Source organism: Ictidomys tridecemlineatus, chromosome 2 (genome assembly GCF_052094955.1).
Source record: "Ictidomys tridecemlineatus isolate mIctTri1 chromosome 2, mIctTri1.hap1, whole genome shotgun sequence".
In the NCBI taxonomy this organism is placed as follows: Eukaryota; Metazoa; Chordata; class Mammalia; order Rodentia; family Sciuridae; genus Ictidomys; species Ictidomys tridecemlineatus.
Window position 1 is genome coordinate 118,043,847 of NC_135478.1, and position 16,629 is coordinate 118,060,475.

Here is a 16,629-nt window from a genome sequence, read left to right on the forward strand (position 1 = left end):
CTGTTCCCAAACTCCTAACACCCCAGCTCCCTTTGTTGGGGTTTAGCTATGAAATTTCCCTCGAGGCTCAGTGGGACACAGGCAGGAGCCTGCAGAGGTGAAGCGATCAGATTAGGAGGATCGTGACCTCATCCGTGGATTGACCCACCCACTGCATGACCCAGTGGAACCTGCGGGCAGACAGGGCTGGCGGGAGGAATGGGTCCCTGGGGCGGCTCTTCGGGTCTGTTTTCCCAGGTGAGCAGAGCTGTCTGTCCCTGGTTGCCCTGTCCAGAGCTGCCGCCCTTTTGCCACAGTGTCCTGCTCCACCTCAGCCCAGAGCTGCGAGGTCATTGACCAGGGACCAAATGTCCAAGACCATGAGCCCAAATAAACTTTTCCTCCTCTAAGTTGTTCCTGCCGGGCGCTTTGGTCACAGCTGGCTAAAACCCCGTGGTGACATATCATCACCCACATGAGACGGCTCTGGTTGCAGTCGGGGTTGCTCTGTCCACACTCCCTCTGTCTCTGCCCACTGCCTGCTTTTCTTGGACATTTCTGAAATACTGCCTTGCCCGTTTCCTTAGATGGGGAGGCGGGAGGTAACGGGTGTGTTGGCATCTAAAGGGGCAGCAGCTGCCCCTGGCCGGGCTGCAGAGGAGCTGGCCAGGCCCCAGCACCGTCCACCCCACAGGGAGTGCCCGCCCGGCCCCTGGAGGACAGGGCCACGTGCCCGGTGAAGAGGGCCCACGGGGAGACAGAGACGCAGAGGCAGCACTTAAAACCGAGGGAACTCATGCTTTAATAGACACTGAAATCACAAAGGAAGAAGGCCAAGCGCCTTAGCAGTCTCAATAAAAATATGAAGTTCTTTTTACATGGCAAACTTTGTAATATAAAAAGTTTAATGCTATCTGGAAACTGTGAAATTTACAAAAAAAAAAAAAAAAAGTCCTTGTAGGCCGCGGACGGCTCACACTGCATGTAAGGAGCGGGAATGCCAAGAGGGGGCGTCGGTGGCCGCGGCGCCCAGGGGACAGGGCCTGGGTGCGGCAGCGCGAGGGCCCAGTTCACACAGCACACGCAGACGTGTCAGATCACACCGGCGCTGCCAGGAGGTCACACAGTGTTCCTCTGGCTGCTCGCCAAGGGCAAACCAGGTTATTGCTGGGGTTTCTGCGACTGAACCTAAACTAGCCAAGTACATTCTCCTGGGGCCTGCAGTGCGGGGCTGGGTAGGAGGGGACAGGGGACTTGCTTGGCACCCACCCACTGGAGGGTCTGTGGGGCAGAGGAGAGCAGGGCAGGACCTGGGGGCAGCGCCTGGCTTCTTTCAATGAGGACTTGGGGAGGAGGGGACAGCAACTGGGGCACACCTGTGTCACAGCGTGGAAGGTCAGCAGCTGACCTGCTCCTGGTGATCTGACTTGGTTAATCATCAAGTACCAGAGGAGTTGGCTGGGGGGAGCTGGGGGCGTCGTCTACCTCTCACTGTGGGCCTCCCAATGTCCCAAGAGAGGGGGGCCTTCCTGCTGGTCCCCAGTGTGTTTGCATGTGAGGGGGCAGGGTCGGGGCCATCCGTTTCCTGAGCTAAGAGCACGTCAAGGCTGCCTGCAGGGGGAAGCAGATGCTGCGGTGGATTCCACACACCAGCCGGTGAGTCCTCCCCAGGATGAGCGCCAGGGCCGTGCAGGAGCGTCGCCCAGGTCTCCATGGCCATCCTCCCTCCCGACACTCCTTCCTGGGTCGCAGGCCTACGCCGGGACTTGCAAACTTTCTCTTTTAACCCGGGTCAGCATTCGATCATTTAGGCTTCGGGGGCCAAGAGGCAAGATCAAGAATATCATGTAGGTACTTAGAGAGCGACTCAAAGAGGTAAAATCCTCTCAGCCTAGGACACCCCCCGAAAAAAAATTAGCCTACGGGTCCCCTGCCAGCCCCTGCTCCTGCCAAGAAGTCCGAGTTGTCCCACCGTCTCCCACGGTGCAAGCACACAGTTTTCAGAGTAGCCTGGAAATTCACTCTGACGCTGATTTGTACACGTGGGGACTCCGGTGGGGACACTGGACCTCTATCCAGCCACTCGTTTCCCCCCTGAAACTGATGTCCAGGACCAGGTGGAGAGGTCCTGTGTGCAGCAGGGGACCAGGGACAACAGGTACCGAGGGCTAGAAGCAGGTCGGTCACCAGTACTCGCTGGCTGGACCCGCAGGAAGTGGTCTGGGGGGAGGTGTTCTCCAGAGTGGAGGGACAAGGCCACAGAACCCAGGCCCCTGCCCGAGGGCTTAGGGCATTTGGCCAGGGGACTGCGGAGGCGCCCTGAGGAGGCTGGCGGCGGGGCGGGGCTTGACGGGGGTGTGCTCTTCGTTGCTGAGACCTGACTTGCCATCTGAACACACAGTGCTGTCCCCCTGGCTGTCACCTGCTACTCTAGCACTTCTAGTACCATCTTCCCCTGTGAACATAAGACTTCTCACAATTGCCCACTGCTTTATGAAGGATCCCTCCCGGGGCGGTCAGGGCTGGACAGGGCAGCCTCCCTGAATCGGCCTGGCTGTCGTAAGCCCTCCACGATGCGCTCCTGAGAGTAACCGAGTGGAGGACATCCTTTCGTCCCCTCAGAAGAGTACACTGACCCCCCAGGCATGGGGCCAGTCATGTCGATGCAGTGTGACCCTCCCCAGGGCTAAGGCTGCAGCTGGGGTCCTGGTGCTGGTGTCCCTCTGGCAGCCCCATGTGTCCCCTCCACGTGCTGCGGTCCCAGGTCAGGTGGCTGCGCACCTTCTGTGGTGGACCCTCACAGCAAGGGAGGGGGGCTTTAACTTTAAATAAGTATCTTTTAGATAATTGTAGATTCTCCAGCTAATTTTAGCACTAATAGGATTTCCAACACTTCATTTCTATATTAAAATAAATTAAAGGCCACCCCAAGGTGGCCATTCCCTTGATGTGTCCAGCTAGCAGAGACCTTGAGGGTCCTGCTGTCTCTGCGGGAGCTGTGCCTGGTCTCTGATCCCCGACTTCCTGTCTGTTTAGCAATGGTTCAGATGCGGGTGCCCTGCGTCCCAGGACTGGCACCAGCAAGGCAGCTCACAGGGGACAGGGCCCCAGGGCTATGGGACGTGGCGGCCCATGGAGGCTGAAGAGGTCTGTGGGGCCTGGAGTGGGGAAGAGGGGGGACAATGAGCACCTAATCAAAGGCAACCGGGCTGGAAGGAGGGTCTGGTTCCGTCTAGTGAACCAGAGTTTTGTTTTGTTAGTTTTTTTCCCTCCTTTTTCTTTTTTTTTCTTTTTTGCTTAATAAGTAAGGAAACTGAATATTTTCAACCCTTTCCCCCAAAACTTGATAATTGCTTATGGATGACTATTCAAAATTTGGCATTTTAAAAAACTTTTTGAGCTTTTAAAAATAACAGCTATAAATGCAAAGTACTATTGATAACAAAACCAGGTTGTTCATCCGTGTACAAAAAAGGTCAGTAATGTTTTAAAAGCACAAAGTTGCATCTTAAATCACAATTGCATAGTTCTAAAATGCCTGGGTCGGAGTTACATAAACTTTTTAAGAAAATTCAAGTTTGGCTGAGGTGGGGCCCGAGGGCCTTGCGGAAGCGCGCTGACGGGCGTTATTGCGAGTGGCTGTGGCTGGCCGTAGGACTGCGACAGGTTTACATTGGCATTTTGAAACCGTTATTCTGTTTTTGGCTAATATGACACTTCCATGTCGAACTCGACTTGGATTTTCTGACTCTCCCGGTGGCACCTGGTACAGAGCATTGGAGTTTCTGCAGATATGTCCCCTCCACCCAGAATCATGGCCATTTTTGTACAAAATCCTGTCAAAGAATCACATCAAAGACGAGTGGCAGGGGGTCCGGGGTGGACACGGGTGAGGTGCGGAGACTCGCCCCAGTGCCATCCCTGGCCACCAGCCCGGGGCGCCTGAGGGGCGGGCGGAGCGACGTGCCCTACCAGGGCCGCCACTGGGGGCGCTGCGCGGCTGAGGGGGACAGTGCTCCGGCGGGTGGCCCCCGCGGGAGCGCGCAGCTCTCAGAGTCGTGGGCGGAAAGAGGGAAGCTTCAGCATTTGGAAGAAGGAAAAAACCTTCCTGGGGACAGGAACTTGTAGCCGTTTGCTGAAGGAAGTCTCAGGGGGCGAGCGGTGGCGGCGGGGCCCAGCGCGGTGGTCTCGGGGCGCCAGTGGCCGTTGGGGGGGGCCCTGGGGGGCGCCTCGTCCCGCGGCTGCAGCGACAGCTCCTGCAGTTCCAGCTTGTCAACCCCCTCCTCCTTCTTGTTGTGCCGAGGCGACAAGTTTAGCAGGCTGAGCACGTCTCTCTTGGAGGTGGCGGTTCCCGGGGGCCCTCGCAGCACCCTCACGGGCCCCGCGGGGGGCTGGGGCGCGCTCTGCCACAGCATCTTCAGGTTGTGCACGGCCTGCACCTTTTCGTCGATGGCCGCCAGCTTCAGCTTGTCCAGGTCGGGGGCGTCGGCGGGGCTGGAGCGCGCGGAGCCGGCCGAGGAGTAGGAGAGCGCGGGCGAGGGCGCGCTGCCCGCCGGGGACTGGTGACCCGAGCTGGGGGACAGGGTCCGCGGCGACCTGGAGATGTGGGCGCTGTAGGGGGAGCTGGGGTACTTGAGTTTGAAGAGCGGCTGGTCCGACAGGGAGGCCTGGGAGTCGCAGGGGGACGGGCGGCCGCTGTGCTGGCTCGGGGACGCGGGGCTGCTGTACCCGGAGCTCACCTTGGGCAGGGACGAGCTCCGGGCCGGGGGCTTTGGTTTGGTGGCGACGGGCGACGGCTGGCTCTTCTGGTGGGAGAGGACGGGCCTGCTGAAGGCGCTGGTTTCCGAGGCTCTGAAGACCGGGGCGCTGGGGGGCACCGGGGCGCCGTCCTCGCGGGGGCTCCCGGGGCCGCCCTGGCCGCCGCTCCTCTGGAGCCGCTCCACCGCCAGGAGGTGACTCTGCGTCTCTTCCAGAATCTTCTGAGCCAGCTCCTGGGGGTCCAGCTTGGGGCTGCCGTCCTCCTGGGACTTGACGGTGCTGTCCGTCTCGGTGCTGGACTGGTCCGACTCGCCCGTGTCGGAGCTGGCCAGCTTGCCCACCTTCTGGAAGGGCGAGTTGGGGCTGGGGATCAGAGTCATCTTGGCCGGGGAGTTGGGGGTGCTCACGCTGCCCTTGGAGCTGACCGATATCTTGGCGCCCATGGCGGCGCCCCCGCGGGCCTGCTTGGGGTCCGGGGAGAAGCGCGCCTCCCTGCCCTCGGGGTGGGCGGCCAGGGGCTCGGTGCTGACGATGGAGAAGCCCTCGTACTCCTCCTCGTCCTTGCTGCCCGCCCCCCGGGCCTGGGGGGACAGCGGGCTCCGCGGCAGGGTGGTGGCTCGCTGTGGGTAAGTGTTCTTGGGCTTGTCGAAGTCCTGCCGTCCCCTGGGGCCTCCGCCCTCCGGGCCACACTCCGGCCTGGAGACGAAGCTCATGGAGGAGGCGATGGAGCTCAGGCTGTACACGGAGATGGCGTCCGAGGCCAGGCTATCCGCCCCTGTCGGGGAGAAGGGCGGGTGCTGGCAGCCCAAGGGCAGGGTGTTGGAGACGGATTGAGCAGAGGCCAGGGACTCCAGGGAGGACGAACTGTCCAGGCTGAGGCGCTTGGGGAGCTCGGTGGAATCTGAGCACAGACACAGGGAGGAGGGTGGTTAGAATGTTAGGCGGTTTCCATTTTCTTTCAAAAATCACAGATGTCCCTAGAAACTAGCGAGAATTATGCAAATGCGACTCCTGCCGGAGTGGAGCTCATTTACACCCCAGTCCAGTTGGAAAGAGAAGTGCATCCAACAGTGGGACAAAGACACCTGGGGAAGCTACAGCCGCACTCCTGAGGCCTGGGCCAGCACTTCAGTTTTCACACCTCTGCTCCTGGCCACTAGGGGGACCCACGCCTGCCGTCCCGCTCTGACCAGCACTGAGCTGTCAGTGGTGTCCCGGTGCTCAGCCCCACATGTGCCATTCATGGCAGCTGGGTCCTGGTGGTCCCAGCAGACTCCAGGAGTCACCGGCCCTCGATGCTCCTCAGCTGCTCTCCCCTGCTCTTACAGAGGCCACCAGGAGGCCAGCACTCCCAGGCCCAGCATTCACCCTCAGACCTGCTGTGGGACACACCCTGCTCTCACCGGCTTCCCCCTCATCTCTGTGACCTTTGAATCCTGGAGTGCCCCTGGACGCGGTCCTCCTCCCCTCTAATCTGCATGCTTCATCTACACCGCATTCGACACTGGTCACCAGCGGCAGCACTGAGTGGGCCCACGCTACAGCCACCGTTCCTCCTGCTGCTTTCCTGACCAGCCAAACAGGGCAGCCCCTGGCTCTCTCCCTGCTGCGATGCACACCCCAGAGCAGATGCCATGGGTTCTGCCCTCCACGCCACGTCCAAGTTGCAGTCACTCTGCAACTGAGAGTGCGCGGTCTGGGCGCCAGCTCCTGCCAGGCCCGTGGGTCCCCAATGGCCCATGGAGGGACAGGCCTCCATGGTGTCCTCGCCCTTACCCTGCCCTTTCCTGTGCCCTGTGCCAGCCCCTCAGGCGCGCTACCTACACCTCAGCCGTCCTCTCTCACAGGTGGTGAGTTCCCTGGGTACAGGGGGTTTGTTTATTGCCCTGGGCTGGGACGGACCATCTGCCCTGCAGCTCTGCAGTCCCCAACTCCCACACAGAGCCCAAAATGCAGCCAGGAGGAGTGGGCGGGCCTCCCAGCGGGTCTTACCAAAGAGAGCCAGCAGCGACTGCAGGGCGAAGTGCACGGTGCGCCGGCTGGCCTGCTTCCCGGTCTTCAGGATGACCTCCTCCTGCCCCACCTCACACAGGTCGAACCCTGGGGAGACCAGGCACAGAGCTGTGTCCTCAGGGGGCCTCAGGTGCCCCACAGGACGGAGCGGGGCCTCTGCACTGCTCCACACAGTGGGGTGTGTCCACAGGGGCTGGGCCTCCTGTCCCTGTCCCTACACAGCTGAGTGTGGTGCTGCTGCTGCCAGGCCCTGCGCCCTCAAAGAGCTCTGGTCCCCTCCTGCCTGAGCCAGGTGCTGAGCAGGACCTAATGAGGCTCATTAACATGTCCATGTTTTCTGTTCTGCTCACACCATCCAGGGCAAGCACGGACGCTGCACTCAGCACTGGGCCCATATCTAAAGCTGGTGCTCAGGAAGGTGGCAGTTTCTCCTGGGCAAGGACAGCGTCATCACACGGCCTCGCCTCCTGGCTGATTGCCCACAGGGAGTTCAGTCATGCCTAAGCCCAGGGGCTGCTCCCTGACCCCCCAGGACCCTAAGGAGCCCAGAGCAGCACAGCCACGCCCATGCACCAGCCTCCTGGGACGAGGCTGGCTAATGAGCTGCTGATACTGCAGTGACAATGTAGGAGCCACCACAGCGGGTGTGGTGGCCTATGCCTGTACCCAGCCACGTGGGAGGCAGGAGGAACACCTGTGTCCACCAGTTCAGGATCATCCTGGGTGACACAGGAAAGCCCTTCTCTTAGGCAGCCAACAAGGACCTCTCCTCTCCCTGGGAAGATGCTAACTCAGACATGTGATTGTCACAAATGGGGACCACCAGGCATGACAAAGGTCCTGGAGGCCTTGAGCACTGAGTCTCGGCCCCGCCTCTCCCGGAAGACCACTGACTCCACCTGAACCCTCAGAAGGATTGTGCTGAGCTCCCAGGGGACAGGGCACCTGGGGTGCCACGGCCTGTCCTCGGATCAGGGCTCTGTGGCACACAGTGCGGCCACTGTCAGCAGGCCGCGTGGCTCAGGACTGCACAGCCCGTGAGGGGACAGCTCTTCCTGGTCTGTTCTTCCTCAAGGACTCTGACACTGGTCTGGACACCACCTTTCCCTTTGGAACAAGGTTCCCTGGAAGAGGTGACATTCTGATCACCGTGGAGTGACCACTAGTTACATAAATGTCACATTTCTGTTTCTGACCCTAACCTCTGCCTTCACCCACAGCTGACTTGGCTGCTCCCCCAGCCGGTGCCCTCCCCTGCCAGCCTGCGCGGGACCCGCAGGGCTCTGCTCTGGATGCCTGGCCTTGAGGGGATGCTCTCCGCCCAGCACTGGTCACCAGCCCTCGAGGACCGCCTGTGAGCCTGGGCACCCTGACTCACCAGGGTAGCAGCCCATCTCAGCCCCAGAGTCAGCATGGGCACCCTTGTGTCCCTCTGAACGGTGCCCTGTGACACAGCTGGTCCTGGATGTCACAGGTGAGGAGCAGAGCAAAGAAGTTTAGGGGCCCAAGCCACCTGGCCCCTCGAGGCCACGGCTCTCCTATCCTAGAAAGGCGTGACAAAGGCAAGTCTCTGGGCTCGTGGGGGACGGGGATGGAGGCTTGGGCCTCTGGGCCTCATCAGCAGATGTACCTGCTTTCAAGAAGCCACCACCGCGTCAAGACTGACTGGCTGCGTGAGGCACAGAGGGGGCACAGTGAGCCTCCTGGGTGGGACAGGGGCCTGCGGGGCAGTACTAGCTGCCCTGGCCCTGGGTGTCTCAGTGAGTCCTGCTTCCTCCCAGCTCCCAGTAGCCAGCAGGGGCCACACTCAACCACCAGTCTGGCCCTGCGACTCTGAATTTCCTTCAGCTGCTAATCGTGGTGGACGCCACAAATAGAACCCAACAGATTCCCAGTAAGGCGATGTGGAGAGAGGAAGGAGGTGACATCATAAGGCAGGGGGACGGACGAAGCTGGAGGGCACCTGGGAATCCCGAGGGGGGCGTCGGAATCTCTGAACTGTAAGAGGGCATCTAAGGCAGCACTGGGGGGGACCCAGGGCCCCAGCAGAGCCCGGGGAGCAGCAGGTGGTCAAGGGGCTGGGTCCTACCGAGCGCGGCCAGGAACTCGTGGCATCCCGGGAGCCGCCACAGCTGGACGCTGATGGACACCTGGATGGGGACTGAGGTGAAGTCCTGCTCCTTCTCACCAGCCTGGAGCTGCACCAGCACCTGGTGGAGCTGAGGGAGGGAGGCGGACATGAGCGCCCGGCCCGCCTGGCCTCTTCCCCTCCAGCCCGAGTTGTCCTTGTCCCCGTCACTGCTGTCACCCTCTCGCCTTGTGTGTGTGTAGTGTTTGACAATCTTGTTAAGGTGCCTTCCTGCCCAGCACCTGCTGTCCTCTAGGGAACTGAGGGGCAGCGGGACCGAGGCCACAGGCACGAAGGTCCTGAGGCCTCCCTGCACCCGGCTCTGCTCCAGCCTCAGGAGAGGAGGGGCAGGATGGGCCCTGGTGACCTCCTTTTTTACCCAGGCACTTCGTAAAGCCATCCTCAGGATACTGAGGTTCACGGGAAAGGAGTGTCCAGCACCCCAGCCCTCAGGGAGGAGCCCCGGCCTGCTCAGGTGTCCCCCGCCCAGGTCTGTCTGTGAGCTCCGCTTCCTATGTTCACGGTGTCAAAGTTCATTCAACCCCCGCTGCTCTGGGGTCAAATCGAGGGGGCTGGGGCTCAGGGTAGAGCATTTGCCTGGCATGTGTGAGGCCCTGGGCTCCATCCTCGGCACCACATAGAAACAAGTACACAAAATAAAGATGTGTGTCCGTCTACAACTAAAAAAATGTTAAAGGTCAAATCAAGGGCACAGAAGGGTGGAGCAGGAAAGGGGGAGCCAGAGCAGAGGATGGAGCCAGTGGGCAGCAGCACGGGCCCGCGGGGTCTCCAGAGCCAGGCAGCGGTGCAGCATCTGGAGCTCGGGTGGGATGGGCGGAGGCTCATCTGGGGGCAGCTGCTACTTAAAGTCATACTTACCATTCCCACCATATTTTTAACAGCCTTCGGCCAGCAGATTATAAGAAAAAGAAAGAAAGAGAGAGAGAGAAGAGAGAGTTTAGAGTCAAGCACAGGCTGTCGCACCACGAGCGAGCGCGCGCTGCCGCAGGAGGCCCCGGCTGGGGAGGAGCGAGAGCAGCAGGACAGGCACACCCAGGCCAGGGCTGGGGCAGGGCATGTGGCATCGCGGGGTTCCAGAGGGTTCCCGAGGCCCCGGGGCTTCCCCTGAAGGCAGGGAAGTGAGGACTAGCTCCCAGGAAGCCCACTGCCCTCGTGTGGTCTAGCTGTCCCTTCTGTGCTGCGTGTGCTAAGGTGCCGGGTTCCGGAAGCGCCTTCCTGGTGCTGCCCACAAGAGCAGGAAGGGCCTCCTAGAGACACAGGATGGAGGGAGGGGCGGCCACGGCAAGTGTCCTGTTCAAGTCCTGGCCGGGAACAGCCCCAGGTGAGGAGCTGCAGCCCCACTGAGGACCTCAGAGCCTGCTCCACTGGGCGGCTCATGTCCACAAGGGAAGTGTTTCTGCTGACCGAGGTCCTGAGGTCCCCCAGGGGGATGGCCAGGAAGGGCGACCGTGCTTCAGGTCACACTTCAAAACTGCTCTGTGCTCTGATCTTTCCCACCCAGAAGCCCAGATGCGCTGTCCCCTGGGCTAGTCCCAGACATTGCTGGCCAGCAGGAGATTGAGCAGGCATAGAGGAGCTCAAGGCCCAGGTGGGGGACCTGCCTGAGGCTAAGAACGAAGCCCCTCTCAGTCCCCGGGTCAGAGCAGCTCCATCCTCAGGGCGAGTGCCCGTCAGGCCTGCTGGGCACATAGCCCACTCCTGCCATTTTTTTTCAGGCATGAAAAGTACTTGGTAGCGGACCCTGTGGCCATCCTGTGGACTGGCACAAGGCCCACTGGGCTGGGGATGGTGGCTGTGACACTTGTCAATCAACTAAAAAAGTTGGGGTGGGCACTGCAAGGCGAGTGCAGGAACCACCTAGGGCTTCAGGTGACAGGCTCTGAGTGTTACCTGGCGATGTGCTGCGCTAGGACACTATGAGGACCTGCCCTTGCAGACCCAGCCCGTGCCTCCCCTCTGATCATTCAGACAGAAAAGAGCAGGAGGGCTGCGAGACTCGCAGGTCTTGTCCTGGACCACACCACACCCTCGGGCTCAGCCGGGCCTAGGCTCTGCTGTCGGGGCCCCCACTCACCCGGCTGATGAGCTGCTCCCCAGTCTCTGAGGCAGTGATGAGCTTGCAGAGGGCCTGGAGGGCGGGGTTGGGCAGACCTGCAGGAGACAAGGGGCGGGGTTACCTAGGGCCCTCGGCACCCGTGGTCCTGCCACCTTCCAGGGGAGAGAGCCCCACACGCTCAGTATTGGTGACATTTTTCAAGCCTGGACCTAACAGACATGTCCACGTGTGACTTGGAGAATGTGGCCTCTGAGGAAGCCTGACTCTGCCACACCCTCCAGGACAGTCCCAGTCAGCAGACTGTGCCACTCTGGCTGCCTTGCAGCTGTGTCAGACCCACAGCCGCCAGTGACAGGGTCAGAACTAACACTGCCCAGAGCCACCTCACGTCACCCTGGAAGGGGCAGAGCTGGGGCCTGCTTAGCCTGGACTCTCATAAAGAAGGACCCCCGGTGAGGGGCCGTGGTGGCCCAGATCAGCAGCCCAGGACGACTTGGCCCTTCCGGCTGCGGGTCCTAACCGGATGGGTCTCCCCGTCCCCTGGCCCCTGTTGTCCGAGGCTGACATCCTGCGGTGGCTCACCCAGCAGGGACTGGAGGGTGCTGCTGCACTGCTGGAGCCGGTCCCCCGGGTCGGAGGTGGGGAAGAAGACGGCCGCTGGGAGGCCGCTGGCCGGGGGGTCCAGCCGGAAGCCCACGGCGGTGAGGAGGGCCTGCCAGCCCGGGATGCCACCCACTTTGTTCTCCACGCTCTGCTGCGAGGTGTACATGGCGTTGCGCTGACCGTTCTGGATGCGCTGCAGGGACTTCTCCACCTGGCGGGGAGAGGGACAGTCAGAGGCCCTGGCCGCCCCCTGCGCTCTGCGTGGCTCTGAGGGAGAAGCCAGGGCTGTGCCAACTGGGCCCTGGGCGGCCAAGGGGGCCAGGCCTGGGGGCACCGAGGGTCACTCTGCAGGGGGTGAGGTGGGCGGTCTGCCCCTGAGAGTGGCAGGACAGGCCTCTGTCCCCGTCCTAGTCCCCGGCCAGCCCTTCCTGTCCCCAGTCTCCTCCACAGACCCTGGAGAAATTTGCCTGAAAACAGCTCTCAGGCCAGGGGCTGCCCAGGCCACGTCACAACCCCTCGCCCCACCAAGACCCCTTTGCTGCCGGTGGCCCACCCCACACCGCACCCCGCAGCACCCATCGCAGGCTGGCACTGCTCTCCTTCCCTGACTCGCCACTCGGCTTCCCTCGGCCTGACCTCTGCCCCACAGACCGCGGCTCCCCGCGAGGAAGGGCCTTCTGTCTGCAGGCCTCACCAGGGTCGGGCCTTGGCGTCCCCATCACCTGCCCTCCTCGTCCTCCACAGGGGAGCCTGCTGTCCCTGGCAGGTCTCTCTAGGGGACACCTCTGTCCACCCTGAGCCTGAGCGCCATCCCTGGGGGGCAGTCAGTCATCCAAAAGGCCCACCGAGGCTTTTCTGAGCGTGGAGCAGTGAGATGCCAGGGCTCAGGCGACCCCGGGGCAGGCCGCAGCGCACTCATGGCAGCCAGAAGGGCACAGTGCAGCTGAGCCCTGCCTGCCCCGGGGCTGGAGGGAGCACAGGGTAGCTGGAAGAAGGGAGGGGCTGGCGGACCTGACTGTGGCCACCACACCCTCAAAGACAAAGCTGAGGAAGGAGAGGACCCCTGAGTCTCGCCTGGGGGCCCCAGGGCACATGGGCAGCTGAGGCCCAGCCTGAGCAGAAGGCTCTGGGGTGTGGAGGGCAGTTCTGCCACCTAGAAAAGGCGGGCTGGGAGAGGGAACCAGGACAGAGGGACTTCGGGGGTGACAGGCACTTGAGAAGGGACCTGAGCTGAGCAACTGAAAGCATCTGCGCAGCTTCAGACACAGCTGGCGCCAGTGGAGATGCCTTCCCAGCCCATCTGCCTGCAGCAGGTGCCCCTGGGTGCCTTGGGCCACCACACACTTTGTCACACCCCATTCCTGCCGGCCTCAGGCAGACCCTCAGCTGGAGAAAGGTGCGTGACCCGTCCATCATGAGATGGTCCAAGAGCGCCCAGCCCGGGCACACGGGGTGTGCGACTCCTGCCCAGGCCCTCCATGGGACAAGGAGCATACATGGCCAAGGGGACCTGCTCACCTGGAATGCAGCCCTGCAGGGAATCCACGGGGTGCTCCCTGACAAGCCTGATGGAGTCACAGAGCATGGGGCTCCTGACCTGCGCGGGAACCCTGGGGCCACTGCATGCTCCAGGTGCAGGAAGGGTGGACACGGAGCAGCTGTGTGGCCCTGCCACTCAAGCCACAGGCCGGCCCTGGCTAGCCTTGCTGGCACCGAGCTCTAAGGAGGTTGCTAAATGGGACACGTTTTATGTCATTGTGTCTTGACTTAAAACCTTTTAAACGTGTAGCTGACGACACTTCCGCTCACGCTCACTGGGGCCCTGCAGATTCTGGGGCAGCCAGAGGCATGATCAGGAGCCTTCCGTGTGGGTGTCAGAGGGGCCAGTGGCATCCATCTGTGAAACAGTGACGTCTGGGAGCTACCGCAGCCCTACTGTGGGCCAGGTGCTCACATTGTCTCAATCTTTGTAATGACCTTGAAACACTGGCTTCATCACCACCCTCTAGAGGGGGAAACTGAGTTCAGGGAGCCAAAGTGACTTGCCCGAAGCCACAGGGAAATAGTGGGGTGCGGGTCGCTGCCCTCCACTGCCCTCTCCCAGGGTCTTGGCAAGGACTGCTGCAGCGGTCCTGGGGCCCTGTGTGGTACCACCTGCCCACCTCCCAGCTGTGGCTGGCGACTGGCTCTGGGTGTCGGTGCCCTTACCAGGTGCAGAAGCACTCGTAGGGCGTCCCGTGCTCGCTCTGGGTGCTGCAGGATCTCTGTGAGGGCCTGGCCGACGAGCGAGGAGGGGCTGTTGAGCTTGACGTCGCTCCCGATGAGCAGGAACCCTGTAGAGAGCGTGGGGCACCTCAGCAGGGCCCCTGGAGACCCGCCCAGTCTGGGTCCCGTGGTCAGCCCGGCACAGAGCTGGCCCTGGCAGGACATCCAGCCAGCACCCCGTCCCTGTCCTTTCCAGATCACACGCTTCCAGCCATTCAGGAGGCGGGGCCTGCCGATCTGCTCTGAGCAGAGCCGGGTGGGCACCTTCCAGGAGTGACTGGCTTTGCTTTCCCTGAGATCCTTCTGCATCTTTTGTCCTAGCATTTGTGGGGGGACCTGGGGGTGGGAGGCACCCTCCTGCTCTAAAAGTGGCCAGGAAGCACCATTTGCTGTCCAAGGAGCACGTGAACCACATCCCTCCCGAGCCCCAGGCTCCTCAGCACCAAGGAGAAGCTTCAGGACGGGCCTACCCCAGGCCAGGCTAGCGAGGGCTTTCCAGGAGAGGGAGCCGTTTTAAAGTTAGCAAGGCAGTGTCACCAAAAATCCCTGCCCTCAGAGCAGTGGCCACTTCTACCAACAAAGCTAAAGAGAGACCCTCTTCTAAAACGTCACATCCATATGCACAGGAAGACCAACAGGAGCAGGGACCCCTTTCCAGAATGGCCAAGCAGAGCCAGGCTCCCACAGAGCCTGGGGGGCCTTCTGTGGGACTCTGCAGGTCCCAGATCCCCTTCCATCTGCCAAGAGCACAGATAAAACAGGACATGGGCTGAGAATAGTGAGGGACCCACTGGGTCCCCTGCTTCCTGCATCTCCTGGGGGCAGCGGTTCAGCAACGTGCCACTCTGTGTGGTGATGGGTGAGGGGCCAGAAGCAGGCAGTGGGCCTCTGACCAGCCTCAGGATCAGGAGGACACGGGCCTCAGCCACGGGAGGACACAGGCAATAGTGTTTTTTTTTTTTTTTTAAATGCTGCAGATGTGCTTTTTGTGACGTGAAAGTGCTCCCCCGCCCCACACAGCCTGTCCTCCTGGCACCAGCACCTGGCGTGGGCAGCACAGTCTATGTACCAGTGGGACCAGGGGTGGCCACCACAGCCAACGTTACTTGCTGGCTGGGCCTGGCAACGTGGTGACTCCCCTTCGGGGCTGGCCCTCCTTTGGGAACATTGGCAGTGACATCAGCAGTCTCAGGCCATTCCACCTGGATTTTTGTCACGAGGGAGAGTGAGGGAAGCCATGTTGTCTCCAACTTTAAATGTGCACAGGGGCACGGCTTTTGCTGAAGCGATGAAATGTAAATACTTGAGAACAGGATTCCGGCCAGTCCCCACCACTGGGCCTGCTGCTCGGGGCCAAAGCAGCCTGGGGCGGTGGGATAAGCTCCGGGGTGTGTGGTGGGGACCGCCTGGGGCTAACCCTGCACTTGGTTCTGGACTGGAGTGGGGGTCTCGGGCATGCTGGGGCTTCTGGTGACACCGTGGCTCATGAACACAGGCTGTTGCAGGGACAGCAGCTCTGTCCATGAGCAGCCCACCCTACCCCTCCTGTGGCCAGGCCACAGGTCAGCCACCCCCTCACTCCCAAGCCCCCTCAGCACCATGCCGAGGGCCTCCCAGCACAGGCAGTGCCTTGCACTGGGCAGGGCAACCCAGGCCCGAGCTGTGGGTAGGGTGGAGCCGCAGCACCACCCCAACCACCTGCAGTGGGCACAGAGGACACTGGGCTTCAGAGAGGGCTGTAACTGTCTCAGGTGACAGCAGGTGTGTGACCAGAAGGCCAGATCAAGGGTCCTTCCCATTGGCTGGGGGTTTCAAGGTGGCAACATGGGTCCTCTGGGCACAGTGAGGCCATCTGGTGGCAAACATCTGTCCCTGGTCCAAAAGACGGTGCCCAGGAGGGGACACTCCTGGCCAGGGCGAGGACCAGGGCGAGGACCTCGGCAGGAAGGCACCTCCCCCGCCCCCCATGCCCACCTGCACCTCGAGGCGCCACGAGGCCCCCCGGGGCCACCCACCTGCCCAGTTGGAGGGGTGCGCGAAGGCCTTGCTGCTCTGCACGGCCTTCATGGCCTCCCCCAGGGCAGCGCTGGCCTTGAGCCCGTTGAGCAGCGAGGAGTAGAAGGCATGGACGAACATCTTGGAAGCGGCCACGGGCACCGGCCACAGAGCCACCAGCACACACTGCGCGCCAGCGGCTAGGAAGGCCCGCGTCAGCGCCACCACGCCGTCGGCCGTGACCCTGCCGCTGGCCTCCTGCGATGAGCCGAGCACCACCAGCTTCACGGGCAGCCGCAGGTCCAGCAGGTCGGCGGCTGTGAGCAGCAGCTCCCGCAGGGGCGGGCAGTCCGAGATGCTCTCCCCGTCGCTGGCGTCGTCCTGCACCCGCAGGGACTCGGGGATCGTGTAGGGGTGGCCGAAGGAGCTCTTGCTGCCAGCAGGGTTGCCGTCCACGCTGGGCGTGAGGACCAGGGCCGACAGTTTCCATGAGATGTGGGTGGCGAAGTGGACGCACTCGGCCTGGGTCAGGGCGCTCATGACCCGCTCCTTGGTGGCCACGCTGCCCACCAGGGGCTGGCAGCCCAGCAGCTCAGACACCATGTGTGCTTCTTCCTCAGCCGACGGCATGGGCCCCCACAGCCACCTGTCCATCACTGCCGACGGGAGCTTGGGGTTGCCAATGACAGCTGCCATGGACGCCGAGCTGGGGTATGCAGGTGGGGTCTTCCTCAGGTGGGACTAAGAGGGGAGGGACACAGCAGAACACAGAGTGAGCAGTGGGCATCTCGGGAGGACCAGGGTCCCCGGT

At 61.9% G+C, this 16,629-nt stretch overlaps 1 protein-coding gene across 4 annotated transcripts in view; it reads right to left on the reverse strand.

Annotated features, from left to right (window-relative positions):
- Nucleotides 1-757: 757 nt before the first annotated feature.
- The window catches only part of Ttc28 (tetratricopeptide repeat domain 28), a 593,457-nt gene continuing 577,585 nt past the window's right edge, over nucleotides 758-16,629 (reverse strand). For 3 of the 4 annotated variants that reach the window (XM_078039658.1, XM_021733755.3, XM_078039659.1), the window contains 8 exons: nucleotides 15,839-16,559; nucleotides 13,767-13,891; nucleotides 11,538-11,769; nucleotides 10,974-11,050; nucleotides 9,758-9,781; nucleotides 8,840-8,969; nucleotides 6,730-6,837; nucleotides 758-5,638 (listed from right to left, as the gene is read on the reverse strand). In XM_078039658.1, coding sequence (XP_077895784.1) covers nucleotides 4,059-5,638; nucleotides 6,730-6,837; nucleotides 8,840-8,969; nucleotides 9,758-9,781; nucleotides 10,974-11,050; nucleotides 11,538-11,769; nucleotides 13,767-13,891; nucleotides 15,839-16,559 — 2,997 coding nt within the window. In that variant the 3' untranslated portion in view covers nucleotides 758-4,058. The remainder of the gene's footprint in view (nucleotides 5,639-6,729; nucleotides 6,838-8,839; nucleotides 8,970-9,757; nucleotides 9,782-10,973; nucleotides 11,051-11,537; nucleotides 11,770-13,766; nucleotides 13,892-15,838; nucleotides 16,560-16,629) is intronic. The other variant, XM_078039657.1, reaches the window with a different exon arrangement.